Here is a 22,165-nt window from a genome sequence, read left to right on the forward strand (position 1 = left end):
CTCCCCTCCCTGGAAAGAGCGCCATCATTTGTCAGCTTCTTGCCTTGTACCTGGCCCCTTCCAGATGTCCCCAGACATTTGGCAATGGTCACCACCAACCTCCACCCCCAGGAGAGAGGGAACGGTGCCTTTGCTTGGCTAGAAGCTCCCACAGTGCCCAGACCCTGCCTGTTTGTCCTTTGACCTTTTCAGAGCATGTCCAGTGTGCCAGGAGTGGCACATTTTGCACTCACTCGTCTCTTTGTTTATTGAGCACCCACTTCATGCCAGGGCAGCTTTAGGTGTGGGGCGCCGAGAGATCATCCATCAAGCTTAGATCTCACGCTTTCAGGCATTTAACTTCCTCTGCCTTTGAGATTCTGGAGTGACGAGAGAAAGGTGAAGATCCTTTCCCCCCTGGCAGGCGTCTTTTGGAGCTTTGGCCATCCTTCGATGGCCAGTGGGGGTGGGCATTAACCAGGGGAAAGGTGAACTGATCCCTCAGACAGTGGGAAGGGGGGAAGGTGGAATTAACAGGTGAGGAGACACAGGTCCTGAAGGTGACCCTGTCCTGGATCCTTCCCCGGGTCACATCTGGCTTCAGACCCCACCCTAGCTCTGCCACTTGTCTGCTGCGTGACCTTGAGCATGGCACTTAACCTCTCTGGGCCTCCGTTTCCTCATGTTCACAGTTGGGTCATGAGGGCCCTTGCCTGGAGAGATGGTGGCAAGGGTGGGAGGAAGACCCACACTTCGGAGGGAGCCCTGAGTGAGAGTTAGTGATGGCCACGGGATCTCCAGCCCCGTGCTTCGATAGCGAGTGCAGAATACACACTCCCAGGGGTCCAGGGAGCCCCTCTCAAGATTAAGAGCTCTCTTGAGATAAGATTCTCAGGAAAGTAGAGTCTGGGGACAGTGCCCCGTGATGTCCAGTTGGCAGAGGCCCTCAATTTTCTGATCCTTGGCTCTTGAGGTCCATTCAGTGACCCCCCCCGCCCCGCCCCGTTGGCCCCTGCCTCACTGCCCCAGCTTCCTCAGCCTCTCTGGCTGTCAGATGTCCAGGGGGAGCCTTGGTTGGGGGGTGGTGGTGGTGATTTATCTGCCGTAAAGGGCTGAGCAGCAACCATCTGGCTGGGGTAGCAGCGCCAGATTCTCTCATTCCTTCCCCATCAGCGACAGAGAGACAAGCCCCAGCACATTGCTGGCTCCCAGGCCCCCTGGTCCTGCTGACATCTGGAAGTCATTACCTTTGCAAATAAACATTAAGCCTGCTTGATGAAGCCTCTCTGCTCAGGAGTGTCCCTAGATTCCTCTCTGAGCCCCGGAGCCACTGCCAGGTCCAGCAGGCTTTGCCCCCAGGCCTGGGCCTGCGGGGGTCTGACCTTGCTGTGGGCCAGAGGGTCTGCACCCCCAGCTCCGGAGTGGCGATGTGTTACAGGGCAGCCCTTGTGGGTGGGCCGCCTCCTGATGGGGTCGCTGGCCTTCTGGCCCACCTCAGCCCTCTCTCCATTGCGTGGTTCAGTAGCCTGAACTCTTGGGCATCTTCTCTCCATCAAAACATCCTAGAAAGAGCTTGTCATGACAGTTGCAACACAGTAGCGAGTGTGGGACGCGTCTGGGTAATTGCCAAATGGTGCTGCCACCACCTCCTGCCAGCTTTGCTCGGTCATGATTTCCTCCTGACCCCTGACAAGGCCCGGCCCCGGGGGAAGGGGACATCGGTCACAGAGCTGTTGCTTTGCTGTGGGGGAGCTGCCTCACTTGGCCAGCTTCTGTCCGCCTTTCTAGCCTTGGCTGCTATGTCCCGTCCACCCCCGCATGGACGAATAACCTTGTCCTCATTTCTTAACCCAAACAGGTGGGATCTTTTTAAGAGAAACATTATTTAGAAAGTCAGGCAAAAACAGAAGAATGAAGTAGCTCCAAATATAAAAACAGAAAAGTTTCAGAACACAGGATTCTTGTCCCGTGATGACTGAAATCTAGCTGTAAAATCCAGGCACATGTGTTTCAGCTCGGTCTCATCAAAATGTAGTCATTTTCCAAATCTCGAGCAATTCTTCCAATTCCCTTCTGTTCCCTTTCTCTTCCATGGAAGAGCATGTGGTAGGCAGAGCTGAAGGACTGTGATTTAGGGCAAGGATGACCAATATGTAGCATGCCAGACACCACTTTCTAATTCCATATCCATGGCAAACATTGCTAATCAATTACAGGCCTTTTTCTAATTGAATCTGAATGTGGCTTCTCATTTCTCCAAATGGCATTCCAAGAAGTCACTTCCAGTTGATTAGAGCTGACAAGCGACAGGATAGCACTATGGTTGCTCAGGTATAGTTTAAAGTCATACTTGTAAAGATATACTCGTTCCTTTTAGACGATTTTTACTTAAAATTTTTTTATGAGAAGTGTCAAAGATATTGAAAAGTAAAAAAAAAAAAAAAAGGTACTATCTAGATTTAGCAATTCACATTTTTGCTCCAGCTGCTACGTCTCTCTCTTTCTATACTTTTTGTTGAATCATGACGCCTTATCCATAAATAATTCAGTGTGGAATTAAAAAAATAGACTCCAGCATAACCCATAGTATCACCTAATATAACGAACAGTACTTTGCAAGTATCATCTGATGCCAAGTCCATATTCAAATTTCTCTATTTGTCCTCAAGCTGTTAAATCAGGTTTTAATCAAGGGCTGTGCGTTTTATGAGGTTGTGATGTCTGTTAAGTTTCCTTAAATCTGGAGGGGATCCATCCTTTTTTCATGCCACTGACTTGTTGGACAGGCGTTGATGACACAATGTCCTGTGTTCTGGATTCGTCTGATTGTTTCCTTATGGTGTCACTAAGTTGTTCGTTTCTCCTCCACTTGTTCCTTTACTCTCTCTAAACTGGAAGTGAAAGTGTTAGTCACTCAGTCGTATCCGACTCTCTTCGACCCCATGAACTGTAGCCCATCAGGCTCCTCTGTCCATGGAATTCTCCAGGCAAGAATACTGGAGTGGTTTGCCATTCTCTCCTCCAGATCTTCCTAACCCAGGAATTGAACCCGGGTCTCCTGCACTCCAGACAGATTCTTTACCGTCCGAGCCTGGAAGTTAGCTTTAAATGACTAATCAGATGGAGGCTGACCTTTGTGGCAGGAGTATGTCTTCCTTGGTGCTCTGTGTGTGTTTTCTATTACATCACACCAGGAGGAAAATGATGTCTGATTGTCCCCGTTACTGATGACCAGTTTGGTTGGTTAAAGTGGTGACAGCCAGCTCTCTGCATTGCAAGCCTTTGTTTTTTCCTTTCTGACCCAAGGGGTCAGTGGGGTCACTCTAGGGCTCTAATTCCCCAGGAGCTTTTCATCTCATGGTTTTAGCATTCACTGAAGATGCTTGCCTGAAACAATTATTTAATTAGGAGGTTGCAAAATGATGATTTCCTAGTTGCATCATTCCTTCCACATTTGTTAATGGGCGTTCTCCCATGAAGAAGAGCTTTTGCTTCTCCAAAGGGGTGATTTGGTTTCTCTGAAGTCATGGTTCCTACTAAAAAAATAGGGATCACACTTCTTTCTCTTTAATTAAGAATTTGCTTTTATTGGTGGCAAATGAGGTTTTATTGTTTTGAATTTTGATTTTATTTTTTGAGTATTTTTGTGGCATCTAGATTACATGGTGCTTCCCCAGTGGCTCAGATGGTAAAGAATAAGCCTGCAACGCAGGAGACCCAGGCTTGGTCCCTGGGTTGGGAAGATCCCCTGGAAAAGGGAATGGCTATCCACACCAGTATTCTTGCCTGGAAAATTCCATGGACAGAGGAGCCTGGCAGGCTATAGTCCACAGGGTGACAAAGGGTCAGACAGGACTGAGTGACTAACCTTTGATTGTATAATTCAGTGTGGTTTAATTGATTATGCTGTTATTCTTTTGGAGGCTCAAAGTCTCCCAAATTCCTATATCCTTCTGATATGTCTCCATTAGTCTTATTTTTTTGCCTTGCCACATAGCTTGCAGGATCTTAGATCCCCGACCAGGGATTGAACCTGTGTTCTCGGCTGTGAAAACTCAGAGCCCTAACCACTGGACCACCAGGGAATTCTCTGTCCCCATTAGTCTTTGAGACCTTCTTTGCTTTATGAAATTACCAGTAGTCCTAAGCTTTCTTTGTATATTGCCTGCCCCAGACCCGAAATCAGCCATTTCTCCAAGGAACTCTGGTGGAAAACAGTAGTTAGAAACCACTGGGTTCTGAATTCACTTGGAATAAATTTATATTTAAAGAAAATCCGTGCAGCTGTCTCTTGGCCGTAAGAGAAAAATCTTGGTTGAGATTTCCTTCCTTGCTTTATCCTACAAGAGACATAAAATGGTTTCACAACCACAATATGGCTAGTTCTGATTGTTATTGTTGTTGTCCAGTTGCTAAGTCATACCTGACTCTTTGTGACCCCAATGGACTGCAGCACGCCAGGCTTCCTTCCCTGTCCTTCACTGTCTCCTGGAGTTGGCTCAAATTTATGTCTATTGAGTTGGTGATGCCATCCAACCATCTTATCCTCTGTCACCCCCTTCTCATCCTGCCCTCAGTCTTTCCCAGCATCAGGGCCTTTTCCAGTGAGTTGGCTCTTTGCATCAGGTGACCAAAATATTACAGCTTCAGCTTTAGAATCAGTCCTTCCAATAAATATTCATGGTTGATTTCCTTTAGGATTGACTGGTTTGATCTCTTTGTAGTCCAAGGGACTCTCAAGAGTCTTCTCCAGCACCACAATTCAAAAGCATCAGTTCTTCAGCATTCAGCTTTCTTTATGGTCCAACTCTCACATCCATACCTGACTACTGAGAAAACCATAGCTTTGACTATACGGACCTTTGTTGGCAAAGTAACATCTCTGCTTTTGAATATGCTGTCTAGGTTTGTCATAGCTTCCCTTCCAAGGAGCAAGCGTCTTTTAATTTCATGGCTGCAGTCACCATCCACAGTGATTTTGGAGCCCAAGAAAATGAAATGTCACTGCTTCCGCTTTTTCCCCTTCTATTTGCCATGAAGTAATGGGACTGGATTCCATGATCTTTGTTTTTTGAACACTGAGTTTTAAGCCAGGTTTTTCACTCTCCTCTTTCACCTTCATCAATATGCTCTTTAGTTCCTCTTCACAGGAGACATAAAACAATTTCACAATCACAATACAACTAGTTCTGCCAACTGCTGCTGCTGCTGCTGCTGCTACTGCTAAGTCGCTTCAGTCGTGTCCGACTCTGTGTGACCCCATAGACGGCAGCCCACCAGGCTCCCCCATCCCTGGGATTCTCCAGGCAAGAACACTGGAGTGGGTTGCCATTTCCTTCTCCAATGCATTAAAGTGAAAAGTGAAAGTGAAGTCGCTCAGTCGTGTCCGACTCTTAGCGACCCCATGGACTGAGGCCCACCAAGCTCCTCTGTCCATGGGATTTTCCAGGCAAGAGTGCTGGAGTAGGGTGCCATTGCCTTCTCCTCTGCCAACTGCTAACTACTAAATAAAGGTTTCTTTGCACTTTCCTTTTTTGTCCTCAGGATGCCCCTCACTGAGAAAGTACAGTGAAATCCCTCGGTTTCTGATTTACTTGGAGCTAATCCTTTCCCTCATACTAGGGTTATGGTATCAATTTGTTGTACAGTCAGTTCATGTTTCATTTTGATTCTGTTTTAGGGTTGCACAAGATGCTTCTTGACATAACTTGGCTTGAAAAGAGGTGCTTCAAAACTGGAGAGGTTCCCACTTCCCTCTTTTTTGGTTTTCTTACTGGAACCTGGGTGGCTCAGCTATTGCTAAAGAGGCGATGTGAGCTGGGGTAGGGGGCGGGTGGAGTTGAGCCTTTGTGAGGCGAGCTTGAGGACCCTGTTCAAAAGGTGAGTGCTCTGCTGCATCACACGCAGAGAGCAGATGCCCTGAACCCCTTATCCTTCACAGCTCCCGAGCCTGGGACATGACAGAGGGTGTCTGCCCACATGGGGCTCCCAGGCCAAGAGAGGTGACGGGTGTGAAACTAACCAGGAGTTGGTTGCTAAGGAAGGGGCAGGAATTTCTGCAAAGAGAAGAGCGTTTTGGTGGGGGGAGCTGCCCAGTGGGGCATGGGATGGGGGTTCAGCCCAGCAAGCATGGGGGCGTCAGGAGCATCATGATCTTGGGTCAGGTTGAACGGGTGAACCAGAGAACACAGGGACTTAGAGACTGTGGTAAGTCTTGGAGAAACAAGATAATTTTGTGCTTAGTAGAGACCATCTTGGGCTTCCAGGTGGTACTAGTGGTAAAGAACCCACCTGCAGAGGCAAGAGACATAAGAGACGCAGGTCAGATCCCTGGGTCAGGAAGATCCCCTGGAGGAGGACGTGGCAACCCACTCCAGTAGTCTTGCCTGGGGAATCCCATGGACAGAGGAGCCTGGAGGGATTCAGTCCACAGGGTCACAAAGAGTGCGACACAACTGAAACGACTTAGCAGGCAGGCAGAGACCATCTTAGACTGGGTCCAGGACTGTTAACCTGGGTCCATGCACGCAGGGCGATGGTCTTTGAGGGGACTTGAGAACCTCCTGAAATCATACTCTAAATGTGTGCCTAACGAGTATGATGTTCTGGAGAGTTATATGTCTCCTGATATTTCAATGGGACTTGTCCAAAACATAAGATTTTTATTGTTTTTTATTTTAATTTAATTTTTTGGGCCGTGCCACACACAGGGATTGTGGGATCTTAGTTCCCTGACCAGGGATGGAATCCCAGACCTCAGCTGTCAAACCATGGAGTCCTAACCACTGGACTGCCAGGGAATTCCCCAAACGTAAGAATAAGCAATTGTACAACCAAGGATATTAGATTTCTCAGTGTTGTGATAAGGGTCAGGAGTAGACTGTCCGCTTAAAGACATGGTCCTACTTAGAGAGCATGGTGCCTGGTAGGGGTTGTGGGCTGAGGGCCCTTGGGCAGGAATGGTGAACCACGTTGCCCTGGGGGAGATCCCGGACTTCCAGGGTGCATCAGTGTGTAGGAAGCACCAGGAGGGCTTCCTGGAGGAAGTGATGGATGTCATAGAAATTGGCCATGTGACGAAGGAGGGGCCTCATCCCAGCAGAGGGGTGCCCTCTGCTCCTTCCATCTGAGCTGAGTCCTCTGGATGCCTTCATTCAGGTGTCACAGGCCAAGAGGGAAGTGGTGTGTGAATCAGGTCCAGTGTAGGGCAGGGGGGACTGTGACGGCCTCAAGTGACCTCGAAAGCCTGCATGCTGCCTAAAACTCACCAGGGGACCAGACGCTGCCCACAGCTGGCAGCCTGCTGGGACCCACCTCCGGTGTGCCAGACGCAAGCAAGGCATCATGGGCACCTGCTGGCATCAGCCCCTCATTCCTGCCCCCCAGGTGCTGAAGTGGGTGGAGTCAGCCCTCCAGGCCTCCAAGGTGCACCTGCTGTCCACGGACCACGAGGAGGGCGGCGAGCACACGTGGAAGATCCCCTTTGACCCCAGCCTGAAGGAGGTCACCATCTCCCTGAGTGGCCCAGGGCCCGAGATCGAAGTCCGAGACCCTCTGGGTACGTGCACCCCGGGGCTGGCCTCCTCCTTGGGCCTGAGACTGAAATAAAAGTCCAGGATGGGACAGAGAGGAGGCCAGGAGATTTTGGACATAAAACTCCAGGAGCACCGAGGGTAAGGGAGATGCTGAGTGGAAGGCAGAGAGGGTGTCTACAGTGGGTGAGGATGCAGCGGGGCCATTAGCAGCCCAGGGAGAGGAATTAAAATGATGACCGTCCCTGGGGCTGCCAGATTCACGTGGCATCTTCCCCAGGTTCTCTCTTCAGTGGCCTGGAGAGTTGGTGGGGCAAGAATTAGTGGCACAGTGTAGAGATGGGAAGTGGTGGGGGGGCTCTGGGAGGTGGGGTAATTTGTCAGGGTCATCCAGGCTCCATATGATTTGGACCCAACTGCCTGGTGCCACGGTGCTCCAAGGATGTCCTGAGTACTCTGGTCCAGAGGCCAGGGGTACAGCCAGCACCTGGGGAGGGATGAAGATGGAGAGCTCAAGGAAGGAGAGGCCTGGGTACCCCCAAAGGCCTATTGTCAGTTCCTCTAGGAAGCCCGAGGCTGGGGTTGGAGGGCTGTGGGTTCCTGGGGATGGGGAGGGGGGCTCTGTCAACCCAGAAAAGGGTCGGGGGCTGAGCAGGTCTTGGGGCTTCCACAGGGAGGATCCTGCAGAGGGATGACGGCCTCAATGTGCTCCTCAGCATCCCTGACTCTGCCAAGGTCGTGGCCTTTAAACCTGAGCATTCCGGGCTGTGGTCCATCAAGGTAGGAGGCCTTGGCTTCCTGGGGTTGGGGAGACCAGCTTCACCAAGCTGAGACATCGTCTTCCTCTTGCCTGGGCGCTCGGAAGCCTGGAGCCCTGGGAAGCTGTGGGTTGGAGCGTGGGCAGTGATGTGGGCATATCAGTAGAAGCAGGGGGGCAAGATCAGAGGAGGAGTATTGTGCTTTGTGCCAGTGACAGAAGTGGAGTGGTTTGGGGTTAGTGAGGGAACTTCAAAGAAGGACTTGGAGAAACCACTCGGGTGTCCAGAGGTGGGCGACAGGGTTGGCTCGCGGTTCAGGACCCTGTCCTTTGAAGAGTGCACAGAAGAAGCTAGGGTGACCTTGGGCTCAGAGGCACAGGACTGGCAGGGGAGCAGAGTCTGTTCTAACCTGCCGGGGACTGGGGGCCTGGGACTGGGTGCAGGGCTCCTGGCCAAGCACCCTGGGATGGGGCAGGTTGCTGTCTCTGAAGCACATGGCTTTAGCTGATCAGCAAACAGTTATGGAGCCCCTACTGGGTGCTGGGCTTCCCTGGTTGCTCAGTGGTTAGGAACCTGCCTGCCAAGCAGGAGACTTGGAAGATGCAGGTTCAGCCCCTGGGTGGGGAAGATCCCCTGGAGAAGGAAATGGCAACCCACTCCACTATTCTTGTCTGGGAAATGCTATGGACAGAGGAGCCCAGTGGGCTACAGTCCATGGGGTTGCAAAAAGTCAAACACGACTGAGCGACTAAACCAACAGCAACTGGGTGCCAGGCACAGTGCTGGGCACCGCGGGCACTGCTGTTCTTCAGGTTTGGAGCATCTTTGGGCCGAGAGCTCTCATGCCAATAGGGAAGGCAAGGCAGGGGTTGGGGGACCTGTGGGTGTTGGGGGTGGGGAGCGGGAACGACAGGGCTGCTTAGAGAGTCCAGCTCAGGCAGTGCCATAGCTGGACTCTTCCTCTTCCATGGGGGGAGCATCGTGCTGGGTCCCCAGGGAGTGGGTGAGTTACCCACAAGTCTGCAAAGGCGGGAGAATTCCAGTTGCTGACTCCAGGCCGGGTCAGGTCGGCCACCTGCCACCTGGAGCTGGGGGGCTGGGGTCAGACACCCTGGTGATGTGAGCCTGGGCCTGGGCTAGATCTACAGCAGCGGCCGCCATTCGGTCAGGATCACGGGCATCAGCAACATTGACTTCCGAGCTGGCTTCTCCACTCAGCCCTCCCTGGACCTCAACCACACTATCGAGTGGCCCCTACAAGGTACGATGCTCTGGGCCCTGGGGCGACACAAGGCCACCTTCTGCAGGGGTGGGGCTTACCTTTAGGAAGTTGGAGGGTGCAGTTCCAGGGGGCAGCCATAAGCCTGTGACTATGGAGCAGGCTTGCAGGAGTTGGTCCAGCCTCTCTCTCACATCACAGTGAACTGTACCCAGGGCTAGCACCTTCTCTTTGGGTTCCAGCCAGGGTGACCCTGGGACCGTTTACTTTTAGAACTTCCTTCCTGTCCTTCAAGGCCTCCACAAGCTCAGGCTGTTCCCCTAACCCTCCTTTCCCTTTCTCTTTGTCAAGATTTGTCTGTCTAGAGCCCCACTTCTTCCAGTGAACATCAGGCTGTTGTTGTGCAGGGGCTAAGTCGTGTCCAACTCTTTGCAACCCCATGAACTACAGCACATCAGGCTTCCCTGTCCCCCATTATGTCCTGGAGTTTTCTCAAACTCATGTCCATTGAGTCAGTGATGCCATCCAATCATCTCATCCTCTGTCGCCGCCTTCTCCTCCTGCCTTCAATCTTTCCTAGTATCAGGGCTCAGAAATATGGTCTCTTGCCATGGGGCCATTTGGAGGGTTTTACTGGGATCAGCTGAACAAAGAGATGGGAGGGACTAGGCCACAGCATGTTAAAAAGCAGAGACATAACTTTGCTGACAAAGGTCCATATAGTCAAAAATATGGTTTTCTCAGTAGTCATGTATGGAAGTGCGAGTTGGGCCATAAAAAAGGCTGATCACCAAAGAATTTATTTTCTCAAATTGTGATGCTGGAGAAGACTCTTGAGAGTCCCTTGGATACAAGGAGGCCAAACCAGTCAATCCTAAAGGAAATCAACCCTGAATATTCATTGGAAGGACTGATGCTGAAGCTCCAATACTTTGCCCACCTAATGTGAAGAACCAACTCATTGGAAAAGACTCTGGTGCTGGGAAAGATTGAGAGCAAGAGGAGGAGGGGGTGACAGAAGATGAGATGGGTGGATGGCATCACTGACTCAACAGACACGAGTTTGAGCAAACTCTGGGAGACAGTGAAGGACAGGGAAGCCTGGCATACTGCAGTCCATGGGGTCTTAAAGAGTGGGACCCAGGGACTGAATAAGAACAAGGCAAGGTCAAGATAACTCTGGACCACTGAATAGTGCCCCCAAAATGGTGCATGCTGGGTCCTTAGAGCTTTCTTTTGAGTCTGTATGCCCTCAGTTTTTCGTTCTTGTCAGCCCTTATGGGTTTCCCTGCCAGGACCCGCAGTGATATCTTCAAAATGAAAAGTGGGTTGCTTATTCATTCTGTGTTTGTCTTTGCCAATAGCAGGGAGGTGGGAGGGAGGCAGAGAAACTTAACTCCTATTCTAAAGCCAAGAAAGATGAGAAATCCTAAGTGAAGTGCTATGGGGGTGGTGGGGGAGAGTTTGAAAGCAGAGTGGTCCTCAGGGACAGTCCCCAGTGGAGAGGGTGACGGAGGCCATATGTGACCTTCTTTGGTTTCTGCTTTTGATAAAGATGTGGCTCCATCCAAGACATTTTTTTAAAGTGAGAAAAACAGCAGGGCAATCGCAAATGATAAATAATGATTGGCACTTGACCCCAGGGCACCAGGGAGTGGGGGAGGCTGCAGCGAACTGAACAGTGGGGGCCTGGGCCATGGGAGCAGCTGCTACATGCCTTTGGCTGGTTGTTGCAACATGGGAAGGAAGCCCAGCACTGACACACTTGATTTTTCAAAGAAATCTGGACTTCTAGATTTATACATGCCCTTTCTAGACTGTTTGATTTTTTTTTCCCAAAAGATGGAAGGCATTTCATGGATCACGTCTACCACATCTTCTGGTTCCCAGTTTATGATCAGAGAGAGAGAGAGAGAAAAAAAAAAAAAAAAGAATAGCTATCTGAAAAGGGAGAGACCTAACAGTTTCCAAATCAACTTAAAAGACTGTGAAACCCAAGTCCAGTTCTGGCTTTCCTGAGATAGTGTGGAAAGTACATTTCCAATGAGATGGGAAGGGAAACCACAGGAAAGCCCACCAGGAGTCAGCATTCCCAAACTGGGGTCTGCATCTCACCTCGGCCTGTCCCAGAGCCTGTCAGCTGACAGCCAACACCAGAGTCAATGGGGGGTAGGAGGGCGCCCTTTCTCAGTTCTGCTCCGTGAGCGCCCAGTCTGCACAGCAGAGGTGACACAATCATGGGAAGCCATGGGTTGGAGGAGAGTGGTGTTTCAGGACCACGGACAGTAGCAACCCCCCTTCTCTCCTCACCCCACCCAGCATTCCTTGGCCCAGAGAAGAGAAGGTGAGGGAATGGGTGAAGGTGGACCAAGAGGCTGGGTCCCTAACCATGGCTCTGGGGTGGGGCCCCTGCTTGGGGAGCCTCGTGGAGCCCAGCACAGATGCCAGCACCTCCTTCCCTGCCCTTTCCTCTGTAGGCGTGCCCATCTCCCTGGTGATCAACTCCACGGGCCTGCGGGTACCGGGCCTCCTGGACTCAGTGGAGCTCTCACACAGCTCAGGGCGGTCCCTCCTGACTCTGCCCACGCAGCCCCTCTCCAACGGATCAACCCACCAGCTGTGGGGTGGGCCGCCCTTCCACAGCCCCCAGGAGCGTTTCTACCTCAAGGTGAAGGGCAAGGACCATGAAGGAAACCCTCTCCTCCGTGTCTCCGGAGTTTCCTACCGTGGGGTGATTCCAGGTGAGTAATTGACTCCTACCGCCCCCCAGCTCCCTGGCTCCCTTGGAGGCTCATTTCTCCCTGAAAGGCTTTCCTGATTCAATTAGATTAGGAAATGTTTATTCATTAAACTGCAGGCTCTGCAATACATTATGCTGAATACTGAGATGCTTCAGATGCAGTTTTCAGCTCTAGGGTTTACTGCAAAGTCATCTATGCATCCATAAATCCATCCATGCATCTATCCATCCATCCATCCACCTGTGCATTCAACATTCATTTTGTATCAGTCATGGTTCTAGAAACTGTAGACACAACAGTGGGCAGGTTAGTGAATATAAGTATGCCCTTGCATAATCATAGTTACTATCATTATCATAATGATGGTAACACTAACCTAATCACCATTCTGAGCACGTCTCATGGGACAATCCTGGGCCAAGCACTTGCCATGCATTTGTTCATTAAATGCTTATATCAGTTCCTTTTTATTCCCCCTCCTGGTCTAAAGGGTTTCTTTTTATAATCTCTTGCATACTCCTTGAAAAATCTATCTTTTCAAACCTTTTATTTTGAAATGATCTTGAAGAAGTAAAGTGTGAAGTGTTAGTCACTCAGTTGTATCCAACTCTTTGGGACCCCATGGACTGTAGCCCACCAGGCTCCTCTGTCCATGGAATTCTCCAGTCAAGAATACCAGAGTGGGTTCCCATTCCCTTCTCCAGGGGTTCTTTCCAGCCCAGGGATTCAACCTTGGTCTCCTGCATTGCAGGCAGATTCTTGACTGTCTGAGCCATCAGAGAAGCCCAAGGTTACCATAATAGTAATAAATTTCTTCATTTACCTTCTCCTGTATTAACATCTTTTTTTTTCATTTTTTAAAATTGAAGTTTAATTGCTCCACAATGCAGTGTTAGTTTCTGCTGTCCAACAACAGGAATCAGCTATATGTATGCGTGTATCCCCTCCCTCTAGAGCCTCCTTCCCACCCCACCCCACCCCCACCCCCAGGTCATCACAGAGCACTGAGCTGACCTCCCTGTGTTCTTACACCCAGTTCTGAGATATGTCTCCATTTTATTGCCGGGAAACAGACCACTGACTTCACAGGGTTGCTCGGAGGGCTGCATAAGCTAATGTACATAGCAGGACGGCTCTCAGATGCTCAGAGGTTATACCCACTATGTAGGAACCATGAACCATGCCCCTCCACGTGGCTGCTGGTACTGTGATGTCACTGTAGGCGCACGTCACCTTGTGCCCCCGCCTTTGGTTGTGTTGTGCTGTTTCCCGCTTTTGGTTGTGTGGTGGTGTTTCCCACGTGTGTGGCTTTTGCGGGTTTCCCATGTGTCCCAGAGGTCTCAGCATCCAGGCTGGAGGCTCCCAGAGGGCAGGGCGGCATCTTTGGCTTTCCAGATCTGCCTCTGGTCCTGGGGAGTGGGGTCTGAGTTCACTGGGTACCAGCCTCCTTACTGGGCTTGCTTCCCTCCTCCTGCCCGCTTCCTGCTCTGCTGGTAGTGACCCAGGAGGAGCTCAGAGGTGGATGACACTGACACCCCACATCAATGGTGCTTGGGGTTTCAGACTCCCCTGGCCACTTCACTTAGGGATGCAGAGAGGGTGCTGAGATGCCCGTGGTGAGGTGGGGGACTTTGAAGACCTGAATGGGGCAGGGCATCACAGGGCTAGGGGCTTGGGACCCCTTCCTTCAGTCTCCTGGCCTCCACTCCCTGGCTGTGGTCCCCGGGGCTCCTCCTGCCTTGGCCTTTGCAGGTTTCAGGAGGCATTTTCAGGCAGGAATCTCAGCAGGGGGACTAAAGCAGCCTCTATCTCTCTCTCTTTTCTCAGATGGCTCCCAGAGCTGGGGAGTTAAGTTCTGGCTTTTGGTCTCCATGTCAGCTCTAGATTAAAGGATAGGGGTGGAGTATGGGAAGGGTGTGGTTTGGCAGAGGGGAGGGTTGGTTTGCTGGCCCCCCCCCCCCCCCCACCACCTCCCAGGTCTGGAAGGCTGGGAGTTTGGGAGCAAGACACTGGGTTTGGAGACATGTGGGGTGGTGGGGCCCAGGAGTCCCTGGGCTTCTTTCAGCTCAAGGAAGAGGGAGCCAGAGGCTTCCAGTGTGTGGGGGTGAGCCGTGGCTGCCGCGCGCACAGCTGAGGACGTGGCTGGATGGTCCGACACCCCTCTCCCCTGGGACGTGGCAGGGAGCCCGTAACATGATGTCACCACCGCCCTCCCACCCCCAGCGCTGTGCTCGGAGGAGGTCTGGCCCATTGTCTCACCCTCGGAGCATCTCTGGGGTGGATGAGGGAGAGGGCAGCGTAAGGGTTCCCCACAAGCCTGCGATCACCCAGCGAGGCACAGACGGCCTGAGACTGACACTGCGGGTCTGTTCTCAGACGTTTCCCCTGAAGTGACTCCAAGAGCCAAGGAAAGACCGTGTGCCGCCCCAAGGCCAGGGTCAGGCAGGAGGAGGCGGTGGCGTCTCTGATGGGGGTCCCCAGAGGCTCATCCGAAGCTGCGAGATTACATGGAAATCTCTTATTTTATCTCGAAAATGCGTGTGAACTCTGTATTCACAGCCATGCTCCAACTAGGCTGTTTTTTGTTTTTTTTTTTTAAGGCTTCCCGCCCACTGATTGTGAGTAAAACTGACCTTGCAGGAGAGGCGAGAGATGCACAGCCCTCCCCAGGCCCCTGGAGAGTCCTATCTGGGGAGCATTTCATCAGATTTGAGGGCTGGTTTGACTTCTCTGTCTCCCACACAATTGACACATTAGAGGCACAAGCCATAAAACCCCCACGAGGCTTCATGGAAGGAGCTGGCCCTGCCACATGCGTGTGCCAAGGGCTTCCCACTCACCACCTCTCACCAGCAGCTCACCACAACTCGATGAGGTCACTAATGCCATTAACCCATTTTACTGAGGCTTAGGGAGGTGATGCCCCCTGTTCTCGGTGGCCACTGGATGGTGAAGTCAGAGACTGAAGCCCTGACTTCTGGCCCCTGAGTTATCCTTGTGGGTATCCTTGTGGGATATCCTTGTGGGTCTCTTGTTGCTAGGTGTGTCGAGGGCAGGCTGATGGGGGGAGGGCAGGGAAGAATCCTGAGTGCTGGTCCTTGCCCACAGGTGCCCCCCTGGTCAGCATGCCCCCCAGGATCCATGGCTACCTACACCAGCCCCTGCAGGTCTCCTGCTCTGTGCACAGCGCCCTCCCCTTCCGGCTACAGCTGCGGCGGGACGGAGCCAGGCTGGGTGAGGAGAGGCGCTTTCGGTGAGTGGCTCAGGGCTGCCCACTGTCCCCAGTCCCAGGGCTCCTGGGGGCCTGATGCCCTGGAGGGACCTAAGGGGTGGTGGGTGGCACACCTGAGACCTTGGTCATCCTGCTGGGCACCTCCCAGCTTGGCCAGGGTTGGGGGAGAGCGGGTCCCTGAGGCTCTCACCACTGCTGGGCCATCACTCCTTGGAGGAGCCATAGGCCTTCCTCAGATTCTGAAAACTCAACCCGCGAAGGCCTGGTTCTGTGCTGGTCAGCGCAGGAAGGACCCTCTGAGACCTTCCCTCCTATGGTTGGAAGCCCGGGGCTCAGAGAGGGGAAGGGCCTTTTTCAGAGTCACACAGGATATCGTTGGGATTTGCATGTCCTTAGCTGCCTGTCTCTTCTTACCAGTCTCTGAGAGGTTTGGGGGCCTCTTTCTGGGCAAGATTCAGGGGGCCAAGCCCCCATCCGGAAGCCTGGATGAGGCCGGGGGACCCTGGTGGGGGCAGTGCAGTTGTGTGTCTCCAGCTGTCCTGTGTTTGCAGGGAGTCAGGGAACAGCAGCTGGGAGATTCCACGGGCCTCCAAGGCCGAAGAAGGCACGTATGAGTGCACGGCAGTCAGCCGGGCGGGGACCGGACGAGCAAAGACTCAGATTGTCGTCACAGGTCTGTCCCCTTGGGCCCGTCCTGACTCTCCCCTGTAGGATTCCCTCCCAGGCTCTCCCCATCTGTGGGTGAGTGTGCCAGCCGTCACTCACCGTCCGTGAGTGACGGTGCTAGGGGCACCGTCCGTCATCCGGAGCCCGACGCCCACACTGCATCTGCGTGCTGGCCTCCGGTTTGGACTGTCTGCCCCATGAATGGCCTGCGGTTGCAGGAAGGTTGAGAACCCCTGCTCAGGCTCTGCCTCCCAGTCCCCAGCCTTAATCCCACCCTTGACTTCTTGATCAGCCCCCAGGCCCTTACAAGGGCCACCATCCACCTTGTCCCCAACCCTTAATGCCTCCAGGTCCTGCCACCGTGGCAACATTGAACTCAGGAAGGTTGGAAAAGCCACAGATCCTCTTACAATGAAATTAGCTTTATTTTAAAAATAATGAACCTAAGCTGCCTTGATGGGCTTTCCCAGTGGCTCAGTGGTAAAAAATCCACCTGCCAATGCAGGAGACATAGGTTCAATCCCTGGGTTGGGAAGAACCCCTGGAGGAGGAAATGTCAACCCACTCCAGTATTCTTGCCTGGAAAAATCCCATGGACAGAGGAGCCTGGTGGGCTACAGTCCATGGGGTCGCAAAAGAGTCAGACACGACTTAGCAACTAAACAGCAACAAAGCTGCCTTGAAGAAAAGGGGCCCGATGAACATAGAGGAATCAGTCACTCTGCATTCCTAAACCCACTCAAAATCACTCATGCTCCCTGTAAGAAGACTGGAAAATATAAGCCAACAGAAAAGATGGAACTGACCTGTGACCCCTCCACTCCAGAGATGACTTTGACAGCATTTTGCTTTACTTCTTTTTGGATCTTTATCCATGTGTGCATTTTAAGAAAAACAGGATAATATCCTACATACTTACAACAACCTGATTTGGTGTCTGGAGTCAAATTTCCCTATTGGATATCATGGTCATTGGCATGTGGATCCAGCTTTTTTCCTATAGGTCCTGCAGACCGTCCCTGATCAGGTGGTCTCTGAGCCGTCACTTCTTAATGGTTTTTTCTTATTGAGAGTGTGGGTTTCTAAGCTCTTTCTTCTTTGGGGGCAGTGGGCTTACTTAGTCCATATTTGGCTGCTGTTTATACAGAGAATAGCTCTGTACTTGTTACTCTTTTCCAGTTGAGGGTGATTTCCAAGACTTTATCCACCAGTGCGGAATTATTGGGGCTTCCCAGGTGGCTCAGCGGTAAAGAATCTGTCTGCCAATGCAGGATAAACTGGTTCAATCTATGGGTCGGGAAGATCCCTTGGAGAAGAAAATGGCAACCTACTCCAGTATTCTTGCCTGGGAAATCCCATGGACAGAGGAGCCTGGCGGGCTACAGTCCATGAGGTCACAAAAAAGCCGGACATAATTTAGTGACTGAGCATGGACGCTCGTGGAATTATTGCCTCAAAGGGTATGAAGTATGGGTTGTTTGTTTATTTTAGTCATTACATCGTGTCTGACTCTGAAACCCCATGGATTGGAGCCTGCCAGGCTCCTCTGTCCATGGGATTTTCCGGGCAAGAATACTGGAATGGGTTGCCATTTCCTTCTCTAGGGGATCTTCCCGACCCAGGGATTGAACCCGCGTCTTCTGCGTTGGCAGGCGGATTCTTTACCACTGAGCCACTGGGAAAGCCCCGAAGAATGGGCTAACTCTTGCTAAATTTTGCTGTTTGCTGTTGTATGGAAATCAGGTGCGCATGCATGCACACACACACACAGCCCCCGGGCGGGTGTGAGATGGCCGTGCAGTGGCATCGTCCGGGCATGGTGAGCAGATGCTGGTGAGCTGCTCTGCTGGGGGAGACAGTGGACTCTGGGGTCTGGATGCCACCAGGGTCTGCAGGATGACTCCCTCCCCATGCCAACACCTCAGTGCCTCCTGTGCTCCTGTTCCTGCAGGCCCCCCACCCCAGCTGGTCCCTGTCCCCAATGTGACCGTGTCCCCCGGAGAGACCGCCATCCTGTCCTGCCTGGTCCTGAGTGAGGCCCCCTACAACCTGACCTGGGTCCGGGACTGGCGAGTCCTCTCGGCCTCGACGGGCAGAGTCACCCAGCTGGCCGACTTATCCCTGGAGGTCAGGAACACCACCCCCAGTGACGGCGGGCGGTACCAGTGCATGGCCAGCAACTCCAATGGAGTCACGAGGGCATCCGTCTGGCTCCTGGTGCGAGGTGAGGCTGCTCACTACCTGGCATTTCTCCAGGAGCCCATCTGTCCATCCCTCTGCTCAGACATCAGCTCTGGCAGGCAGCATCAGCCCTTCCAGAGTTTTCTCAACCTCCAGAGTAAGAGGATTCTGTAGCCTCCCAGCCTAAGTGTAGTGGTTCAGCACTGTTGGGAAGTTCATCCTCATATCTAGTTGGCCAAACCAATTTCACTGTGTCCTGTCCTCTTTCCGGGCCATTGAGCACATCCATTGTCCAGCCCTCTCGATATGCAGGACAGAGATGGGACACTGGAAACTTCTGGAAGCCCAGAGATCAGACGTGCTCAGCAGGGTTTGGGTAGCACCCACCAGCTGGAGGTGGAGAAGGCAGTGAGAGGAAACATGTCCAGAGGGTTAGTGCCTGGATCAGGTACTCACCTGGGATTTAGGTTCACAGGATTTAGACGGATCCTGCTTCTCTAGGGAACTATCTCCCCCAAGTGTAAAAGTGAGTGTGTTGGAACAAATTTCACTCGCGCCAGTGACTCTGGATTGGCCGCTTAGAGTGTGTTGAGAAAGATTCTGAGGCTATATCGAGGCTGCTGGTATAGGAGGGGTTCAGCTCAGAGAAGAAATTCAAGGAGCTCAAGGCTCCCACCAGGGGCTATTGGGAATTCAGGTCTCCATGTGGCCTGGGGATGTGCCTGGGGGCTGCCTGGTCAACCCCGGTTCCCTGAGAAGCTGCTCCCAAGGATGCAGGTCCTTCGGGGCCCTTCCTTCCTGTGTCTCTGCTGTCTGTGGCCTCAGGGAGGAGCAGGGGGCCCAGGGCTGGGTACCTGGGACAACATGGCTGCTCTGACAAGCTCCTCCCCACCTATCCACTCCTTGAACTCCAGAGGCCCCGCAGGTCAGCATCCACACCAGGTCACAGCGCTTTTCCCAGGGCATGGAGGTGAGGGTCCGCTGCTCGGCCTCTGGATACCCTGCACCCCACATCTCCTGGAGCCGCGAGGGTCGCGCCCTGCAGGAGGACAGCAGGTGAGGGCCTCAGGGGCCTCTCTGGGCCTCAGTCTTCTTAATTGTAGCAAATGGGGGCGTGGCATTTGCCCTGCCTTCTTCCTGATGATTTGAGACTCAGGAGCAAGATCATTTGGGAAACAGCGATGCCTCATGTGGGTCTGGAGTCAGGTGTTCCAGCCACAGAATCCGGCAGACCTGTGCTTGCATTCTGCCTCTGCCATTCAGGCTGTGTGCCCCTGGGCAGTTCACCTTACCTTTCTGAGCCCGATGAATGAAAAAGGAACATAAAAAGTGATGAACCCACAGCCTGGCACAGATCAAGCAGTCAGTGTAAAATGCTGTCACTGGTGATGTTGTTAATTAATCTGCTTTTAATAATGACTTGGGCAACCCCATGTGACCCAACCTAACTGGCCCCTTCCTGTTGAACACGTTTTGTGGCACGACTCCAGAGTCCGCGTGGATGCCCAGGGAACCCTGATCATTCAGGGGGTGGCCCCAGAGGATGCTGGGAGTTACAGCTGCCAGGCTGCTAATGAGATTGGCAGAGATGAAGAGACGGTCACCCTCTACTATACAGGTACGTGGGTCAAGGGCATCTGCAGAAGAGGGTCCCCAGTCCTGCCTCCCCGCCACCTCCCTTTCTCCCTCTCGTCCACAGATACTTAAGAGTATCTACTGTGTGGCAGACACTGGGATACAGGGTCTCCGTCCAGGTAGAGGTTATATTCTAATGGGGAAGCAAAATGCAAGCAGATGAATAAGGTACTTTCAGATGGTGAAGGTGTGGGATGAGCACAGAGCAGGGTGGTGTGATGGAGCGACGTGTGGCTGGGCAGAGAAGGACACGTACACACAGGATCAAACCCTTGCCCCAGACGGGAGTGGGAACAGCGTTTCAGGGAGAGAGACAGGGTGGGGCCAAAGCCTCGAGGTAGGTATGGCCCTTGGGGTCCCCAAGGGGCTGCAAGCAGCAGGAGGCTGGCTGGAGTCAGGGGCCAGGGAGCGGCAGCCAGCCCCTGTGGTGCATTTTAGAACCTTGTAAGATTTCACCTTTTACACCAGGTTCAAAGAGGACAATAAAAAAAAGTGTATGTATATCTGACTCACTTTGCCACAAGCAGAAACTACCATAATGCTGTAAATCAACTATACTTCAATAAAAATTATTTTTAAAAATTATATATAAGAAAAAGGAAATATACATTAAAGTATTTAGAGGTAAAGGGATATCATATTTGGAACTTATTCTCAGCCATTTAGAAAAAAAAAAGAATACAGAGAGAATTCCATCATGATAAAAGGAAATGAATATGGCAAAAATGTTAACATCTGGTGATATGAATGAAAGGTACATGAAAAACCTTTGTATTATTCTTGCAACTTTCCTTTGTGAAATTACTTCAAAATAAAAAGTTAAAAAAAAAAAAAAAAGAGGACAAGAAGGGAGTTTAGTCCCGGGAGTAACTGGCTTTTTAGAAACTGGCCAAGGCTGAGTCTTTCTGGGGGTGACTGTCCTGGTTGGTGGGGGGTGGGGAGGAGGCAGGTGCTCGGCCCCACCCTGGCCCCTCCGCCCCTCCCCCAGCTGGGGAAACTGGCGCTGTTGCTCTAGGGAGTCTATGGGTTGGTCCCCAATTCCCCATCTGCTCCCCACACAGACCCACCATCCGTGTCGGCTGTGAACGGCGTGGTGCTGGCTGCCAAAGGGGAGGAGGCGGTGCTGGAGTGCGAGGCGACCGGGGTGCCCCCGCCCCGGGTCATCTGGTATCGAGGTACATGGATTGGGTGGGGAGAAGGGCCTGCAGAAGGGGCCTGCGGGGGGGCCTGAAGGATCAGCTTTCCAGGACGGTCATGGGGGCACTTGGAATGGGGTGTCTGGGGAGAATGGGCTGTTTCAAGCAGCGCCCGTCACCCCTAGCCCTGTAACCATATATAACTGATGCAGATTGGCTCTGTGATCAGGAGCAGGATTTAGAATAGACCCAGGTTTGAATTCTGGCCCAGTGAGTGGCCTCGGACAAGTGGCTTGACATCTGTGAGTCTGCTTCCTTAGCTGGGAAATCAAAGACAGCTTGTTTTTTCCCTAACATTTCTCTTGTTTATTTGGCTGCCTTGGGTCTTAGTTGCTACACATAGGCTCTTTAGTTGTGGCAGGTGGGATCCAGCTCCCTGACCACGGATCGAACCCGAGCCCTCTGCACTGGGAGCTCGAGGTCCTGGCCACTGGACCACAGTCTCTGAGATAGGTTGGTTGTGTGAGGATTAAATGAGTCCATATGTGCAAATTGTTTAGAACAAGCCTGGCCCACGGCCTGGGCTCAGTGTCCTTAATGGTGGTGATGAAGATGCTGTGATTATCAGAGAGCTGGCAGTCGTGCTGAGCGTTCTGTTGTGAGGCTTTTCTGAGTTAGTGAGTGTAGAGGGTTTTCTGTGTATTGGACCCCGAGCTGGAGTTTGATCGACAGGAGCTGCTCTTGCTCCCACATCAGTGGACCTGGGTTCCAGGGGTCCTGCTTTGGACTTTCCAGGGCAGAACCCTGGGCTCCTTCTCAAGCACAGCCCCCTTCCACCCAGACGCACTCCAGCCTTGGCAGCACCTGCCTGTGATCTCAGCAGAGCCTCACCTTGACACTGACAGGCAGTGTTAGCTCAGAGTTTGAGCATTTTGTCCGTGGTCACCAGCTAGTGGTGGCAGAGGCCTCAGGACTCCTTCCTCAGGGCGTGGTCACTGCCTATCGTGGCTGGGAGCTCTACCAGCCCAGCCCAGGAGCCACCTTTTTAAAGGGGGATCTCCCAGCGGAATGGCTTCCCAGGTGGCA

The 22,165-nt window shown here is 52.4% G+C and overlaps 1 protein-coding gene across 2 annotated transcripts in view; it reads left to right on the plus strand.

The window, feature by feature from the left end:
- The window catches only part of HMCN2 (hemicentin 2), a 176,878-nt gene that overhangs the window by 28,070 nt on the left and 126,643 nt on the right, over nucleotides 1-22,165 (plus strand). For both annotated transcript variants that reach the window (XM_070799427.1, XM_019971022.2), the window contains exons 5-14: nucleotides 7,366-7,537; nucleotides 8,185-8,291; nucleotides 9,410-9,530; nucleotides 11,966-12,229; nucleotides 15,338-15,482; nucleotides 16,013-16,134; nucleotides 18,079-18,351; nucleotides 19,223-19,364; nucleotides 19,799-19,926; nucleotides 21,005-21,118. In XM_070799427.1, the coding sequence (XP_070655528.1) occupies nucleotides 7,366-7,537; nucleotides 8,185-8,291; nucleotides 9,410-9,530; nucleotides 11,966-12,229; nucleotides 15,338-15,482; nucleotides 16,013-16,134; nucleotides 18,079-18,351; nucleotides 19,223-19,364; nucleotides 19,799-19,926; nucleotides 21,005-21,118 (1,588 nt within the window). The remainder of the gene's footprint in view (nucleotides 1-7,365; nucleotides 7,538-8,184; nucleotides 8,292-9,409; nucleotides 9,531-11,965; nucleotides 12,230-15,337; nucleotides 15,483-16,012; nucleotides 16,135-18,078; nucleotides 18,352-19,222; nucleotides 19,365-19,798; nucleotides 19,927-21,004; nucleotides 21,119-22,165) is intronic.

Source organism: Bos indicus, chromosome 11 (assembly GCF_029378745.1).
Source record: "Bos indicus isolate NIAB-ARS_2022 breed Sahiwal x Tharparkar chromosome 11, NIAB-ARS_B.indTharparkar_mat_pri_1.0, whole genome shotgun sequence".
In the NCBI taxonomy this organism is placed as follows: domain Eukaryota; kingdom Metazoa; phylum Chordata; class Mammalia; order Artiodactyla; family Bovidae; genus Bos; species Bos indicus.